This window comes from Anabrus simplex, chromosome 6, assembly GCF_040414725.1.
Source record: "Anabrus simplex isolate iqAnaSimp1 chromosome 6, ASM4041472v1, whole genome shotgun sequence".
NCBI classification, from domain to species: domain Eukaryota; kingdom Metazoa; phylum Arthropoda; class Insecta; order Orthoptera; family Tettigoniidae; genus Anabrus; species Anabrus simplex.
In genome coordinates, this window is record NC_090270.1 from 257,134,532 (window position 1) to 257,154,046 (window position 19,515).

The 19,515-nt window shown below is 37.7% G+C and overlaps 1 protein-coding gene across 3 annotated transcripts in view; it reads right to left on the bottom strand.

Moving 5' to 3' along the window:
• Positions 1-19,515, bottom strand: part of dor (vacuolar protein sorting-associated protein 18 dor) — a 291,400-nt gene that overhangs the window by 210,428 nt on the left and 61,457 nt on the right. For all 3 annotated transcript variants that reach the window (XM_067149280.2, XM_067149279.2, XM_067149281.2), the window contains one exon: positions 4,506-4,695. In XM_067149280.2, coding sequence (XP_067005381.2) covers positions 4,506-4,695 — 190 coding nt within the window. The remainder of the gene's footprint in view (positions 1-4,505; positions 4,696-19,515) is intronic.

The following is a 19,515-nucleotide window of genomic DNA, read 5'->3' on the forward strand; positions in this document are numbered from 1 at the left end:
CTTGAAACATCCACTCTGTGATCACCAGAATAGAAGACATTACAGTCACTAATGTGTATAAACCTCCAGCTGAGCAATGGCCCCCTAGTGTTCTCCAACACCAACCACACCCAGCTGTCTACCTCAGGGGATTTTAACAGTCATCATGAACAATGGAGATACACTTCTAGGGTTGAGAACGGGGAATCTTTGGTTTCATGGGCTGAGGATCACAACTTCCATCTTATGTATGATGCTAAAGATCTCTGCACTTTTAGATCAGCAGCATGGGGATGAGAGTCTAATCCCGATTTGTGTTTTGTGTCTACTAACAACTGCACTCCCCTACCAGTTATGCGAAAAGTTCTCTCCAGTTTCCTCATAGCCAGGACCGGCCAGTTGTAATAGAGATCAGAATAAAAGTCCCTATTGTTTCAACTACTCCTCATCCATGCTGGAACTTCCAAAAGGCAAATTGGCCTGCCTTTACTGAACGGCTTGATAAGGTATTGGGATGGATTCCCCCAACAAGTGACAACCATGAGAGATTCACAGGTGCCGTAATAAGCACAGCAAAGAAGTTTATACCTAGGGGTATTCGAAAGGAATATATTCCTCGATGGAGCGAAGCCAGTGAAGAACTGTATCAAGAATTCCAAACAACTGGAGACAAGAACACAGGTGATCAACTATCACACAGCATGGACACTGCTCGCCAACAGAAATGGATAGAAACAGTTGAAAACCTCGACTTCAAACATTCAAGCAGGAAGGCATTGTCCTTGTTAAGGAAATTAGGAGATGGGAACCAAGTAGCTTGAGACACTATTCCCATAAATCCCAACAAAGTTGCATCTCATATCGTGTCAAGTTGAAATGCTCCAAAAGATCACGACCATACCACTGCAATCAAAAGGGAAATCAGAGCCTTGAAAACAGACAGTCTTGAGGGCAGCAGATTTTCTTGTCCATTCTCTCGAGAGGAAGTTGCTACGGCTTTAAAAGATGTGAAATCAGGAAAAGCCCCTGGTTTTGATGGCATTTACTCAGAATTTTTAGTGCATGCTGGGAAGTATGCAATTATCTGGTTAGCAAAGTTCTACTCCAGTATCTTAGAAACAGGGTCCATCCCTCGACTTCTGAAACAGACAAAGATCATCGCCATGAAATCTTGTAAAAATCCTCAAAGCTACCATCCAATTGCACTTCTGAGTGTGGTTCTTCTGAGTGTGGTTTACAAATTACTGGAGAGACTTCTTTACAACAGAATTGGCTTAGTAGTCCTTGACCATCTACCCATTGAACAAGCGGGCTTTCGCCCAAATCAAAGTTGCACAGACGAGGTTTTCTCTCTGACTACACAAATTGAAGCTGGTTTTTAAAATCAACTAAAAACCTCAGTAGTGTTCGTGGACCTTACTGCAGCATACGATACAGTATGGAGACAAGACTCATCTACAAACTGCTTCGAGTAATACCTAGCAAGAAAATCGCAAAGCTCATCGAAAACATGCTTATAGACAGGAGGTTTTGTGTCATTTTGGGAAACAAGACAAGTAGGGAAAGGATCCTTAATAACGAACTTCTTCAAGGATCGGTACTTGCACCTCTGCTGTTTAACTTATCCTATATATCAGACTTACCAAAAACAGCCTCCAAAGCATTTGGCTACGCAGATGACTGTGCATTCGCAATGCAGGGCAAATCTAAGGAGAACACCGAAGATACGCCGACAGCTGATCTCGCCACCTTAGATCAGTACTTTTGTAAGTGGAGACTTAGGCCAAGTTTGAGTAAAACTGGAATCTCATGTTTCCATAATACCAATATCAATCGTATCAGGATAGACCATGGAAAGTGCGCTGACTTCCTCTATAAATGGGGCAAATTTCCCTCCCTGGAATGTAGCTGCGGTACCCCTAATATCATGTTTCCATCTCAACAACAAACTGGCCCACCGTGAACTTAATGTCAAATTCCAGAACACTAGACTTTCTCACAAAAGACACCCAAAATACCTCGGAGTAAACCTTGACAGAACACTGTCCTTCAAGGAACATCTGAAGATGACAAAAGCTAAACTCCAGTCACGGAACAATATCATCCACACACTGTGTGGCACCACCTGCGGTTCTTCTGCTTCGACCTTACGAACTTCAGTACTTGCCCTTGTCTTCTCACCTGCAGAATATTACTCTCCAGTCTGGCTGAACAGCTGTTACACAAAACTGGTTGACATACAGCTAAATCATACTTTGCGCATTGTATCGGGAACCATAAAATCTACCCCCACTTCTTGGTTACCAGTTTTGAGCCGTATTCCTCCACCTCACCTACGGAGAAAGAATGCTTTGCTGTGTGAGTACCAGAAGCTGTCAAGGAATTCCAATCTGCCAATTCATGGAGATATACCCAACGCCTTGAACAACAGACTTCAGTCCGGAAATCCACCAATAAGGACTGCCAAAATCCTGGCTGACAAATTCAATCTGCAGCAGGATGGGATTCAAGAATGGACTTCCACGGCTCCAGCTGAGTATCAGAATTTCCCCTGTATTACAAGAATACCAAAAGGATTTGACCTACCTCGCAAAACCTGGACAACCCTCAATCATATCAGGACAGGTCATGGAAAGTGCGCTGACTTCCTCTATAAATGGGGCAAACTCCCCTCCCTGGAATGTAGCTGCAGTGCCCCTAAGCAAACAGTTCATCATATAGTGGAACAGTGACCCCTAAGTGCTTATCAGGGTAACCCAGAAGACTTTCTTTGACCCAAATCCTTCTTGTATAGACTATCTGCAGAGCTTGATAGTGAAATTGTAACCTACATAGTGTATTGTATATTTAATTTGTGATTGTGTGTTTTTATTTTTAATGTCATACGCTAAATAGTAATAATAATAAAGTAAAAATTAAAAAATACCAGTAATAATGAGCCAAGCTTATTTGGAAGATAAATTTAAGAAAGTCATATTCAACTGTAGTGAATAATTAATATTAATTTTTCTATTATCCATCTCTGAGATTAGTGAGCAGAAAGCCTACCTATTTGAAGACAGCTATGTGAAGATGTGGAGATTGTCCATGCCTATTTGTGTTTTCATAGCCTGCACGGTGGCCATGATCGTTAAGGCATGGTCTGACACTGTGATTAGCCAGTTCGAGCCCCGTTGGTCGAAAATATTTTCACCATCAGAATGTTGGCTGGTACGGTAATTCATTCAAAATAAAAATTGAATTAAAATTGAAAACAAAAATGAAAACTGGACTGAAATTTTAATTTTTCATTAATTTTCCTTAAAAGTAAAATTTTAATTTGACTGAAAGATTTTTAATTAGAATAACTTCTCAATGTACAGTGTTTTATATATGATTGAATTACAGCATGTAAAAGTACATGCTTTCAACACTATATCATTATTTACAATGTTGATCAAAAGAATTATGCACCGAAGGACCTTTAAACAAAGTGAAATATGTATAAATAATTTTTGTAAGGTTGTTCTTATTAAAGGTTATCATTTTCCTGTTTCTTATTGATGACAATAAATCATTGTAGAAATATTTCTTGGACAGAGAGAACAAATAAATTATCCAGAGCCCAAAAAGTAACCAGAAATACAAATAACTTGTCAATAAGTACAAAATTGAAACATAAGACTGTAGTCCAACCTGAAATAACGTATGGAAGTGAAACATTACTTAAATTAAAACAAAAGAATAACGTAGACAAAATTTTCAAAATAGAAAGAAGAATAGTAAGAGTATGCATTAATAAGAAGTACCAAAAAGATGAGAATGGCATATCATCCCAAATGCAGCAGTATATCAGGAAATAGAACCTATAACAGATTTCATAATGAAGAGAATATCATTCTTTGGTCATCTGCTGAGAACACCTCAAGACAGGTTAATACGCAGAATTTTGGAAAAGCCTTGGAAACAAGAACAAAAACCTGTCTGGATAAAAGAAATAAAAGAAGACGTGAAAGAATTAGACATAACACTGGAGGATTTAAAGAATAAATCAAAGTAAATAAATTGAAGAATAGTAAATTAGATTCCTACCAAAATGTGATAAAAGATATACAACTAAAAGGGTAGTTTCAGAAGAAGAACGACAACGAAGATCAGATAGAATGAAGAAATACTGGAAAAAGATAAAAGAAAAAACCATAAAACATCATAGAAGACTGGACAGAAACTGACTACAGTGATCCAATGCGGCCGTAAAAGAACAATAATAATAATAATAATAATAATAAATAATGATTAGGTGGATTACCTCATTTATCTACAATAATTAGGTTGTTTTTATACGTACCATACACACAGTAGTAATTCCACACGCATTAGACATTGGACATATGTTTACATGAACATCAGTACTTAAAATAGTACATACTACTGTTTCCCAAAATATTACTATTCCTCCTCAAACATCCTATATATGACTAGGAATGCCTTATAGAATGCTATGCTTTGTAAGTATCAAACAAGTTACAAGAGTTCAAAGTTCTCACCTGGCACTGTGAGATACACATTGAAGATCTGTTGCAGAAGAGGCTTCTCATCAGCATTGGAGACATAGCCAATGAACTGGTACAGCCTCTTGGGTGTTGTCACCAGCACGAAGTACATATCTGTGTTTGGAACAAGGTGGAACTCAAGGCCAGTGATGGGAGTGTTCTCTCCTTTACCAATGTCAAACACCTGAACATAACATTAGTTTGTTACTTCTAGCCAGTTTCTTGTAAAGCATAGATGCATCTCTAACAACTTAAAACAGCAAAATGCACACCAGAGTTAGGAAACAAGGAAGTCAAGTCTTGTTCACTTCTGCAAAGAATACAATATCTACCAGGTCTAGTTCTGACTTAAAGAATAAATCCATAATCGACTTTACCAAAATCCAAAGTTTATCAACTTGTATCAGTTAGCTATTCTGTCTATGACAAATGATGTTCAGGGGAAAATATTTTTAATTTCTAAGTTACTATGAATGTAAAACACAATAAAAATTAATTACTGGAAAGGAACAAGCAAATGACAATCGCATAACAAGGTACATACAATGACAGGTCAGCGTCAGAAGAGGGAGTAAGTGTTTGAGACTGTCTTGTCCTTTCATGTTTTCATGTTCAACCATGTCTCTTTGAGTTGCCCCTTCTTCCTTCACATTGTGTTTATTCTAATGCTTGGTCCTTTCCTCGTTTCCCTCTTTCTAAATATGATACAAATTACACACTGACAGGAATCACAGGGAAACATTTGATAAGCCATGCCCTACCATCACAAGATTTACGTCAAACCAGAAGCAGAATGTACAAACAAAAGGAAACTGAAAGGGAATGGAATATCACTTAAGGAAGATCTCATGCCATTAAAACTGTGACTGCTTCAGATCATCATCATCAATGTCCCACTTCAGTCGCCCAGGTGTGGTTTGCTTCAGAACACAATCACAAAATTTTCAATGCACATTCAATCGTTAGTAGCCAGGTGGTACGATAATTTTAAATTATGGTAAAAGAAAAATTGAACTATTGAACTGTGCCAAGTTAGGCAAAATCTAATAAGCCAACAACTAGAAAATTAGAAAAAGCATTATTAATTTTTTGGTCATTTAGAACCATAATTAACATTTGTCAACCCTTCTTGATTTCCAGTACTCTTCCACCTTGATGGAGAAAATTCTTCGCTTTTCAGACCACCTTGCATGATAGTCTAGAGTTTGGCATTCGAGAAAGATGACAGTTAAAATACAAGATGACGCTTCCTCATAACAAGTGGGAGTTTTTCAAATTTAAGGTACACCCTACATTTGACCTCAAGTAATATTCGTCCTCAGAATTTTGACATGGGCCAGGATCTTTCTTTTATTAGGATCCTATCTATTGCATCAAGGTGAGCGAGAGCCAAGCATTCAAGAGTATACAGAGCTTCGGGGCATACTACTGTGGTGTAGTAGGAACATTCAATCTGCCATGAGTTCGACCTGGATGATAAGCACGTTTGCAGAGGTGAAAAGCTGTTTTTATGCCTTTAGTCCTATATTTCAGGGCTTATTTCTTTGATGAATTAAAGGAAATTATCTCTGCTTGGTTTTATGTCCACTAACTACTTTCACAATTTTCAGAGAAATTCTCTCCCCAAAAATTCTCAAAATTAATGCAAAACCAAGGCAGTTTATTTTCACTGCTATAGATTCAATGCCCAGTCTAAAAACATTATTGGGTAGTTTGTTTCACTACATACGATGACCTCTACATGAAAATACAATAGTTGAACAGAATGAATGAGAGCCCATCGTCCTGACAAATCCCAGTCTTAATTTCAAAGGATCTAGGGAATACCCCCCCCATCTAGAAGAATGGATTGGTTGATTGAGTCATATGCCTTCTTGAAATCAACAGAAGTCCATCCAAATGGTTTGGTGAGATGAGATGAGATTTGCCGCGCTTAGTGACTCAGATGGTTGAGGCGGTGACCTTCTGACCTCAACTTGGCAGGTTCGATCCTGGTTCGGTCCGGTAGTATTTGAAGGTACGCAAATACGTCAGCCTCGTGCCGGTAGATTTAGTGGCACGTAAGATGAACTCCTGCAGGACTAAATTCCGGCACACTGGCGTCTCCAAAAAACTGTAAAAGTAGTTAGTGGGATGTAAACCCAATAACATTATTACAAGATCAGATTTTGATGACTTTCTTTTCAGTGAAAAGATCTGTACACTACAGGGGCAGCTGTTACAGAAGCTGGCTTAAATATTTACCAATTTGCAGATCAACAACAGGTTCAATGAAATTCTGAAGTGCTTTTTGACAAGATTTTATAGGCAAATGGATGAAGAAAGATGTCTCAGCAATTATTTCCTTCTGCTTGAAGATGAATATCATGATGCTCCATTGCCAGTCGGTTGGTGCCATTTCAATGACCTTGTTATGTTCACTAGACTGCAGCATCTCTTCATTGTGAGCACCTTGGCTCTGATGCAAGCTTGTTTAACCCAGTGGCTTTTCCTGGCCTCATCTGCTTCAAAGCAATCTTGACTTTAGCCGTGTTTACTTGTTCAATGGATGTTTTGGGAGCATTGGTGTCTTGGACTAGTAGGAGGGGGAATTCCCCTGTCAACATCTTTTCAAATTAGCAGTGTCTTTATTAGAGTCCTCTCATTTCCATCCAATGACCGGCAAATTACTTGCTTTGTTACTGACACGAGAGAAATTTTTGCATGATGTTCCATTTTGTGATGTAGTAACAACACGAAGTTCAACAGTTATAACTATGCATTTAAATAACTATTATAGTAGCACACTACAGTCCATTAATGCTGATGTGAATGCCTCTTTTTACCAGGTTGCCATATGAAAAAGTTACACATAGATAAGCACGTTTTGGCAAATGAGAGAACAAAAGGACATTTGTTTTAAAATTTGCCTATTTAAGCCTATGCTGCCTGTCTAAAGACTTGGTGCATAACTTGATTCTTTCTTTTTTTAATGTCAGAAACTCACATTCTTATTTGTGTAACATGAAAACATCTAATATTTATTCATTTGGCATGTCTACTTGTGTATTGAAAAGTTATCTAACATTTATCGCCTATTGTTTGGAACTATCGTCTATTGGTGAAATCTACCATGCATATTTCATTAAAAAACTGTATCTCCGATTATTACGTCTTTGCTGGATCTTTCTGATTCGCTCGATTGTCGATCGATAGTGACGCGCTTGCATGGTGAGAGCTCTGAATGCCGGGAGCTATCTGACTTCCGCCTTCTCTGTGAGCGAGAAAGCAGTAACTTGAGTGCCATCGTCCAGCATGGCTGCTTTTCCCGGTACTCGTAAGAAGACATCTTGGAGTGTGTGGAAGATGCAACGGGACACGCCGGGTTAATCTGAAAGAAAGCTAGGGCTATGCCCTTTGTTCTTTTGTGTATAACTTTGTGTGCTCCAACCTATTTTTAAATTACTAATGTAGGAAGTAAACTTCGTGTGAGTGTTAACCGTTTACCGGCATGGAAAGTTATAGTGTGTTGTAAGTTCTAATATTAGACACCCCACTCAAGTAAGTACTGGAAATTATAACTAATTCTGGTGATCTCGTACAGCCATGGATTAATAGCGAGTGATCTTATCGTGGATTTGACCAACATCATAACGCACCCTTTTGGCAACGTCTGTTAGACAATCGTATAAACATTAGTAAACAAAATTTTCGTGTATGGGTGATGGACTAAATTCATAAATATAACTAAATTATGTGGGAATTTGGAATCGCTAGTTATGTGTCTATGAGGTTGTATTTTGTGAGAGTTGTTTAACTTATTATGTTGTCGTTCCTGGTTGTCAACTCATTTTTTGCAATAATAATAGTAATAATAATAATTTTTCTTCGTTGTTTGGATTTGCCCTCTAACTGTGTTGCTGTTGTGTTTGCTGGCTGACTATTTGTATGGGATCGTTATTTGCATTGTTCGGGACGTTAATTAAATGACACCTCATGTACGCATCTTAGCGTTATCCGAAGCCCCCTCCATTCTAAATTATCTAAGCTGTTGGCGTACTGTTTAACAAAATCAAATGTAATTTTTGTACTATCACTAATGGGAGTAATAATAATAATAATAATAATAATAATAATAATAATAATAATAATAATAATAATAATAATAATAATATGTTTTTTAGTAAGGTTGAGTCTGTGAAAAATTGAAATTTGCTGGTCGACATTTAATTTAACATATCGTCATTGCCAGGACGAAACCTCCTATGTGAAATATTTTAGCTTCCAACTTTGGCTGGTAAGGTTCTGTCATCTAAGGTGCAATATTGTGTGAATATTGTCAAGGCATTCTCGCTCTTCATGATGTATGTGCTGCGGATCAGTATATCTCCAAAAATATCATCACATAGGAGGTTTTGTCCCAGCAACGACGATATGCCATTCTCTTAACGTTTTCTTGTCACATACTACCCATTGCCTGGGGTCCTTGCTTTGTTGATTATCATGTAATGTGTCATCTCATCTTATCTGATGGACACATTTTAATTTTGGTGGCTTTGATAACTATTAGGAGATGATGGCTTGGCGTCGGTAACGGCTAACTTCTGTTGTGTGCTTCCGTGTTCTGTTATTAAGTGTGGAGTGTTTATATTATTTTTCCCCTGATATACTTGATTTAGTTGGGATTGCTTTCTGCCATAATTTTATTGTAATTTATCTTGTTCCATTAATTTGTGTAATTTTTATTTGGGGTTAGAGCTACAATCTTCTTTGTGTGTGTGACTTTGCGTGTGACTTGTAATTATTTCTGTAGGTAGTGTAGCAAATTTCAATTACAATATTATTTAACGATATGAGTTTTAAGTCTTCCAATATTTGATTATTTGAAGAAGCCTATGTTGATATCAGCTTCATTTATCCCAATTTAAAATTCATTATGAAATATTGTTTCATGTTTTAATTTTTTTTTTGCCTTTTGTTTTTTAAAATATATATATTTTTAACTGTACATAAATATTATGAATTTCATATTTAATTTATTAAGAAAAATTATTTAATCTTACTTCTTATTTAGTAACTAGTAATATTGACCTGGCAACCTTTCAAATGTTAATTTTAAGATCCAGTCCTTTATCCTGCATGTTTTGGGCCCTCCATGTGTTGTACTTTATGCTACTGCCCTCATGGTAAGTAACTGTGTTTTGTTTTCATTTTGCCTTTTATGTTTTTGAATTGTTACGCTTGTGTTCATCTTAATGGGGTTGCAATTTGTTCAATATTATTTACTTCAAATTATTACGAATATACCATTTTAATTTTCACTCTCCTACATACTGTAATTTCCCTGCAGTATGCAACTCACCCACTTTCCAGAGGGCCTACTGCGCTGTTTGGCTGTCATAACTAGTGTGCCTTGCCTTTCTCTTTCATCTCACAATGGCACCCTACAAAGGCAAGGCTGATGGGTGGAATTCCCCATTAACCTCACTGAAAAGAGAGGCATCTGAAAATTAACTACTCATTGGTTTGAGATAATGTGGATACGTTAGATACTACTGGGTAGAAATTATTTGTCAATTCCCCTTCCTCTGCTCAGTAAACGTTTCCAAAATAACATATCTACCAAAGATTGGGGTTTGATTTTCTGTGAAATATACGACTCGTCAGTAACTATAAATATTGATTCCCACAGGGAACCTGATATATTTGTCCTGAATGAATAAATTCATAATTCCAACATAAATGGTCCATTACTGGATATTATAAATTTTCCAGCTAACTCGTTCTTGGTTGCCAGCGTTTCGCCCTTTCGCCCCACTGTGCCAGTTTGGGCTCATGAGTTTGTAACTAGCACAACTACCAAAACACATGGCTAGTGCATGTAGTAGAGGCCACTGTGTAGGATACTTGGGGCCACAGGCAGTGCCAATGTACTACGAAAGACTGTCTTATTTACATAAATTAATGTAGCAAATATAAATTCCCTATGAGATTCAATACCTACATCATCCGATGGCCTAGCAGGAATTGATTTTTGTAAACGAAAGAAAGTTGCAGCAGTGATAATGTGTGTGGGGCGAGCAGTGAATTAAAAATACCAGCAGCAAACAGTTGAGGTTCATAACAAGGAAGCTCTGTAGAAGCTGGAAGTTGATTAACAATGGAGAAGGCACCCAGAATGATCTGGAAATGGAAAATGCGAGCATCTCCTGCTGGTCTATATAAAGAGCGGAGCTGGCAAACATGAGTCAGTCTTGTCTTGAGTCAGCCACAAGCAAGTTTGAATTCATTTAGGAGTGATCCAGTAGTGAGTAATAAGGTCTTGATTACAGGAATTACAGCAAGCTGTGAAGTTAACTGCTCAAGGAATGAGGAATGAGGCTGCACTGTAGAGGCTGTGTTGGAGATAAGCAGATTGATGTGAAAGTGTGTTGTATATTCTATTATGTTCATGAGTACAAACTTTGTGCAGTAGAAAATTCAAGACATGAGAGAACTTGCAAATAACTGCAAATAGTGATTTAATAAATTCAGTCGATAGAAAAACTTACTACCTCTTTGAATAATGATTTTATTTTTAAGGACCCTGATCATTGCTAATGCTAGTCTGCATTTTATGTCTTCTTTTTTATCATTGTTATTTATTCTGTGCACTATTCAAGAAACAATATTCATACACTCTAATATTTCCAGCATCACCTGACTTTATTCAAATGCTTTCCATTACCTTTTTCTTTGATTTATTTACTTTCATGTTGTACTCCTTCTCTAAGACTCTATCCATATTCCAAAAGCTTACAACTACCTTCTCACAATCCAACTCTCTTTACAGATTTGGGTATTTAAGAGTTTTTTGATGACTTGACAAATTGGTTGTGAATTACTTACTTACCTTACCAAGTTCCTCATACAACACATACACATGCAATTCTCAAGTATCTTTTTCATATATTATGTGAATTAGTTGTAGTATATTAAACATTTTAAGAATAAAAATTAACAAACTTTATATAGTTATATCCACACTTTTGAAAATGTTTATAACCAAAGTAGAGAATATTACTTTTGATCCTAAAAAAACACCAAGAAACATTCAAAACAATTCATAACTTGAGGATGTAATTTTCTCTCAAAATGACTGATATGATAAGGAATAGCTTGGCTACATGGTAAACACACCAAACGGAAGGAAGCAAATGATCTACTTTGTGAACATTTTAATGTTTACGCTAGCAGGAAATCAGGAGTTTCTTTGTCAAAGTCTACAGGATGCAATGGGATACATTACAGCTAAAAGGTACACTACAGTACTTGTACGATAAACCAGGATAACCAATAATTTTATTGTGGTAATGAACAAATATTACAAGAGTGAGAAAGGAAAAGCAGAAAATATCACACAGACTCAAGTATCTCAATTTTTAATTAATAATGCTTAAGTAACAAGTGGCTGCCCAATATGTTAATTGCTAATCAAAAAGCAGGAAGCAACCATCAATTAAGTCTTTCAATCAGTATGATATCCCTGTTCCTTCCCCCGTGTTATCACTACACAACATTAAGACAATTTAGACGTACCAGACCATCCACCTCACGAGCACCATACAGGGGCAAATAGCTGGGGAGCTGAGGCCAGCAGAGAGGGCAAATAGGAGAAAGATGTTAGTATACATGCACTACAGGGCTTAGTAAGGGAATACAACGTAACTCAACCCTTGGACACCTTGACACAACACAACCAAATTTCACAGTGTTATGAATAATCACAACTAAAAATGATTGTTGATTTATTACAGTCAATTTTGAATGGTCTTATTTTACCACACAAAGGATATCAAACCTAATACAAGTTATACAGAAAAATACTTTCACAACATGCATTAGATGAAAGAACACGATAATCCATTATGTATAGTTTAGTTTCATTCAATATAAATATGATGTTTCATATAAAACATATGATCAAGGTGGTGCATGTACAGATTGATCCATATAAAACGAATGGTTTTAAGAATAGCACCATGTGGCAAAGAGGTCAAGAGCGGGGCGGCTGGGAATAATGTCAGCGAGATATAACGATTGTAGCCCAGCAGCCGATAATGTGGAGTGGACCGTCAGCAAACAAAACAATGAGGCAGGCGAACTATTGAGGCTCACATTAAAGAAGGTTCTAGATGAAGCTGGAAGCTGATTAATAATGGACCAGGCACCTAGAATGATCTACAACTGGAAATCACTAGAATCTTCTGTAGGCCTATATAAAGAACACAACTACCACACGCCAGTCAGTCTTAAATGTGTCCATCATGAGTGAAAGTAAGATGATCGCAGTAATGAGTTATCCATCGAGAGTATGTCAAATGGCTACACAGAGTTCAACGTGGCTTGCTATTGTGAACTGTTCTGGAATGACACTGTGGTGTGAAATGCCACGTGCAGAACAGGAGTTGTATGTGTGATGACGATTGTGAGTAAAAACTGTGTCTGGCGCAGAAAAGTTAAATGCAAGTGAACTTGTGATTAACTATATATATAGTTCATTAGATTTGGTGGATAACACGTTACTTCACTTTTATTAATTAAATATTTCTAGATTAAAGCCACACATATAGGGTGGTCGGGAACAACATGAACTGGGTATGTGAGTGATAGAGTGTTGGTTATGCTGACAAATAATATAAAAGAAATAATTCGGTATCTCACACCTTTGTCATTTTATCAGCTGCTGAAGTTAACACTAGAAAGACAGAATGAGTTGTACCACCCAGAAAGACAGTGGGGTCAAAAAATGATCCTCGAGTGATATATTTTATTCCATTATTTGTGAATACAGAAGTGGGGATATATTTTCTACAATGAAAATAAATATCAATGATCTTCCCAATTGAATATTATATTAAATATTATGTTTTAAACCATACAATCATATCAAAAATTCAGTTATAAATGGATGTAAAATCAACTAAGAGTCACAATCAGATATTATATGGATACAAAATTAAAGTCTCTTGTGCGATTAGTTTTCTATTTTCATTAACCTATGTATCCATACTAAGAACATACTCCGGTGGTCCTGAGAGCAAAGCTTACAGACATTCTACACAAGTGACTATTTTCTCTTTTCCAATACATCTCTTGTAGACAATCTTTTTCCATGCCTTACACACATGCCCACCTTTCATACCCTTCTTGCATTTGTTGCGCACTTGGCATTTCCAGCATTTTCAGCCAGATTAAGGTTCTATATTACTATCATCATCATCATCATCATCTGTAGTATTGGTCCTTTTATTTCTACCCTGAGTGTTTGCTGCAGTAAATTTATCAGCAAGTTGTAGGAGAAAGTTTCTTAGCAAGATCTTTATATGTGTAACCTAATTGTACAACACCCAAGCGTTCATTCCTGCTATTTGAAGAATATTACTGAATGTGTGTAACTGCCACCTACAATGATATGCTTTCTGGCCATTTGGTCCACAACGTTGACTCTATACTTAGTTCCGTTGTAACATGTTACAGTGTCGGTTTCTTCTTTCTGTCCGTTCCCACCTGCACATCTGGATGAAGTGAACTGACATGTACATTCTTACATACCTTGCCTTGATAAATAGTCAAAAATCTTGTTATTCCTTTTCAGAACTTGTGCTCAGGAAGTTTTCACCTCTGGCAGAACCTCCCCTCCCATCTTACCCAATCTATTGTACCAAGAAGACTGGTTCCCTGGGATTTCAGCTTTTCGGCTAGCTGCAGTGATGCAAAAATAGAAAAGAAAAAAAAAAAAAACTGTCGCAAGTGACATTCCTACCCTTGTTTATGAAAGAGGCCATTAAGTTCCCAACAACATAATCACCCAAATGCACATTTTCAGGGCGCTGTTCATCCCTTCCTAGATAAAGAAATACATTCTCAAGATGTATTTCTATTCTTTATCCATGGCCGTCCAGGATTTCTGCCCATTTGTCGAGCTTGGATGCCATAAATTGCAAAAAGTGACAGCGAGTTTTGCTGGAGAACAGTTGCTCATCAATTTTAATCAAAGCTCCAGGTTTGTAGCAAACCTGACAATTTGAAATAAACCTTTCCCGTACTTCTGATAGCAGGGCAAACTTATCAGTTTTGTGTTTCTCTGACCTTGAGGTTCTGATATCAAATCTCATTCAAGTCTCCACTTCTTGGACCAGAGTGATTTCAAATCCAGGGTTCTTGCACAAGTTGCCCCCACGAGCATACCATATACCTAGAAATGCATCAAGTTCATCCATAGTAACAGACCAGTTCTAACATTGTAGCTGCCTTTCAGCCTCTGTTTCCATACATTTCTGTATGATTTTGAGGATAAATTCATCCATGAAGAGTCTCTATGTGCTTGTGGTGCACCCATCAACAATATTTCATTTTCCATGTGGTGCTGGGCCTGACCAGTCAACAGAGTCATCTTCACTTAGTTCCTGGAGGGAAACTTATATCGTCTGGTCTCGAATACCTTCTGTGCTCCATATTTGAGGAATCATTCGTAAAACAACCACAACAAACAGCTCAATAACTACAACAAACTGCTTATAATGCAAGTTTCACAAGCTCTTTACTGCAAATGGTGGGATGGCAGGTTTGTTCTAACCTTGACTTACAAGGGTGGAGTAGGGAGGGGGTAAACAGGTAAAGGTGGCAGATGGAGTGGAGTGGGGAGAGAAGCTAACAGTCTGTATCATGCATAGGAAATAAATTAGATGCAAAGTTATGGAAATACGATGCGAGTTCTTGTAAAATCTAATATGGGTCCGAAATGACCCGTCCTTCTAGGGTAATTGAATCATAGGGGCCAAACTGTTAGGGCTGGGGCATCCTAATTTTGAGGACAGCAAAAAAAGCCTAAGTGATGAAAAGCCATACAGTCTGAATGAAATCTACAATAAAATATGGTAACAGCAGAGTTCTGAATTTATAAGAGGGTCAAAAATGAACAGCTTGAGAGCCATGCTGAGATATCAGAAAAAAAAGAAAAAAAACACACACAGTGGGTTTCAGCCAGTGTCACCATAGCTTACTTGTTTTGGTGCAATCCTATCAACTATGAGATCTGTATGCAAACTCCTTCCCTGGCGAAGTTTTATTCTTCGACTGGTGCTCTCATGCCAGTCTTAAGACCCCTGAATATTTAGCAACCAAGCCTCGTAAAGCCCATTTGAATTCATCGCAAAGCAATCTGATCGGCTAACTTCAGCAGCTGATAAAACGACCAAGGTACGAGATGCTAAATGATTTTTTTTCAAATTATTTATCAGTATGACCAATATATTTAATGAATCTTTAACCCTCCCAAAAAAAGCTGAGCTTACAGCCAAGTTTCATTGGCTTCCATTAGCACAATGCATATGATGGTCTGCTGCTGACCATGAGCATAGAAATGCCTCATGGAAATATGTATTGGAAGTCTGTTGATTGAATCACAAACTAATTATTCACTGCCCCTAGTGGCTGCGCTCAAGAGATCATCATACTTACGAGGGGCATTTGAAAAGTCTGTGCAAAAATAAAAACTATTTACGCGTTTGGGGTAAACCTTTTTTATTTCTTGACATAGTCTCCTTTTAGGCTTATACACTTCATCCAACGATGTTCTAGTTTGTTGATCCCTTCCGAATAATAGGATTTGTCCAAGTCTGCAAAATACCCATTAGTGTTTGCAATCACCTCCTCGTTTGAATAAAATCCTTGTCCCGCCAACCATTTCTTCAAATTGGGGAACAAATAGTAGTCCGAGGGAGCCAAGTCTGGAGATGCTTCTGGAACAGTGGCAAACCATCCTTGCAACACTTCACACGGTTCCGTTTTTGGTCAAGCGTGGGCAATCGTGGCACCCATCTTGCGGATAGCTTTCTCATGTCCAAACGTTTATGAAAAATATTATGTACCTGTTCAGTCGAGATGCCCACAGCACTAGCAATCTCACGCACCTTAACTCTTCTGTAATCCATCACCATATCATGGATTTGATCAATGATTTCTGGATTCGTAACCTCCACAGGCCGTCCAGAATTTTCAGCATCACTGTGCCCATATGGCCAGTCCAAAAATTTTGAAACCACTCAAACTGTTCTAATCTAAGGTGCAGAGTCACCATAATGTTTATCAAGCTTCTCTTTAGTCTCCTGAGGCATTTTGCCTTTCATAAAGTAATGTTTAATCACCACACGAAATTCTTTTTCGTCCATTTCTTGAAAATCACTTGACTTCCTTGATTCACACGAATGCCAAACACAAAGAAATATACCAATATAGCTGAAACTTGGTGTGTGTTCATTCAAGAGATCCTACTAACTAAACATGACCTCGATACGTGCCGGTGGTGCACGGAATTTTCAAACCACCTTCGTAGCTGTGGAGGATGGGAGGGAAATTACTGAGTCACTGCCCTCTGCCAATAGTTGCTGGAGTGCAACAGACCATCATATGCATTACCCTGATGAAAGCCAATGAAACTTGGCTAAAGCTCTGCTTTTTTTTTTTTCTTTTTTTTTTTCCTCCTGAAGATTTGTTAAATATAGACACATGGCTTTAATCCAGAAATTATATTTATTTAATAAATGATAATGAACCACAAAAACTCATGTTCATTAATGCTTATTCTCTGTTTTATGGACCCCGACAACCCGCCACAGTATCCTTGTTCATACTGCACGGATTCCACTGGTTTTTGATTTAACACATTAACTCCCATATCTGACCAGATGGGCAGATGGAAATTTTACTACAGCTTCGGGTAATTTTTCGCATTGTGGCATGAGTGATCAAAATAAACACGTGCCAATCCAGAGGTGTCTGAAGTGCGGCAGTACGCGGTTGGAATTCAAGTGGCGCTGAGTGATGAAACGAATAGCCATGGCAAGTCAATAATCATACCAAGTCATCTTTTGAAGGTATGTACAATTTTTCAGATTTTTAGGGTTAGTAGTATAGGAGTGATACACAGTTAAATCTGTGTTTCATGTTACCTAGTGAGTCACGGTAGCATCTAAAAATTGCTGGGTTACATGATTAAATACCTGTAGAGGGAGCTGACAGCGAATGTGTTAAACAACATTGGAACTATGGGAGTTTAGCTCTGCGGAGTATTGGAGTGATGTTGCCACAGTCAATTCATTATATTTCACAGGCATTATGGCCTCCCAGACCACCAATCACACACCACAGGATATTTTCCTTCAAGGGTTATCTCGAAGTTTAAGTTTATCGTAATCAGCCAAGTTACCATTGACGAATGGAAGAAGAATACTGTCTCCAAAATCAAAAATATTGACCCAGAGGTACTGCAGTGAACTGTCAGAAACCTGCTATAATGGGAACGGATGTGTCTACAGGCTGTAGGAGCATCTACTGTGAAGGTAAGAAATTGTCCAACAGATACAGATAATGAACAATAAAGTATTTCAAACGTTCCTACAGAATTACTAGTGTTAAAGTTGTTGAACTATCAATCGTCGCTATAAGAACAATGAGAACATTTTGTGTGAAAAATCTAAAATCTGGTAGTTCCTAATAGCATCCTCCTAGATACATCAATATTAATGATCAAGGGATCACTTCAAATTATTCACAATCTCCTGTACAACCCACTTTAACAACACTGTCCATTGTATTTAACACTGTTGACATGGTATACTTTTTCACGTTTGGGAATCCATAAATTGGGTAGTAATAAGTATAAAATATAAAACTATTGCGTGTTTGTTTGTAGCTATCACCAAACAGAAATGAGACAGTATAAAAACCTCCTATTTTAAATTAATCACTTTGGATTAGAAGCATTCTTTTCTTGCTGAATGATAAAAGTTTTTTATTTTTACATACTTCAGATACAAAGGAGATACAAATTACTGTAATCAGTTACCATATTCTCCTAACTCAATGACTTTTCATCAATGCTGGGGCAATTTTTCAATTTCACACCTGAAGAATTCTGCTGGTTTGGAGATAAAGAAGTCATCAAGCCTAGTTCAAGAGGCATTTTCATTATCACAGGAGTTTCCTTGAATATTCTCGGAGAGAACAGAAAGAGTACAAATAAGAGGGATGTGGAAGAAAAACCCAGCCAAGCTCATGGAAAACTGTTTATCAGGTAAGCAGAGTGTGGACATGCATTATCGTGTTGCAGCAACAATTTATGCCTTCTTGCCAGTTGGTTTTCTTGTACTGCAGCCACAAGATGCCTGAGCTGTGGGCAATAAACGTCTGCAGTAATGGTTACATTTCTGGAAAGCAATTCCCAGAACATGATGCTCTCCCTGTCCCACCAGACGCTTAACAATATCTTCTGCGAATGGACACAAGCTTTTCAATGGCGAGTAGCTTCTTTGCAGTGCCTCAAACATTCTCATCGCTTTCGAATGTTCAGCTACAGAACCATTTCATACCACCACTAACAATACTGGATAGGAATGATCGATGCGGCTCATGAGCTAACTGATGACGAGCAAGCAAAGAACCACAAATGGCTGCCAGCTGATTTCTGTTTTTTTTCCCAATTTCTGAACCTATCCCATGAAGTGCAAATATCGCAACCTGGTTAACGGGTCACAGTTCACTACATCTGACAATTCGCTGGTATGGTCTTTATCAAAACCTGATGGTCTTCCTGAACATGGACAATCACTCAGGTCAAAGTGACCCTGTCTATAAAGATTAAACCATTTTATTGTTCTACTTTCCACAAAAGCATTTTCCCCCTACATGGCGCAAATGTTTCAAGCTGTCTCCACTGTTTTTGCTCCTCTGCTAAACTTGAACAGAAGAGTATGTTTAGTGTTTGTTTTTCCCCACTCAACGCTCCATACATCACAAATTACACTAACTTCCTCCAAATCTGAAATATTCAAGGTGTATCCACAAATACAATAATACTACTCTAAATATCAAATTATACATGATAAACCCTACCAATTTTTTATTTATTTTTTTAGCAATTGGTTTTATGTCACACCGACACAGATAGGTCTTATAGTGACGAAGGGACAAGAAAGGGCTAAGA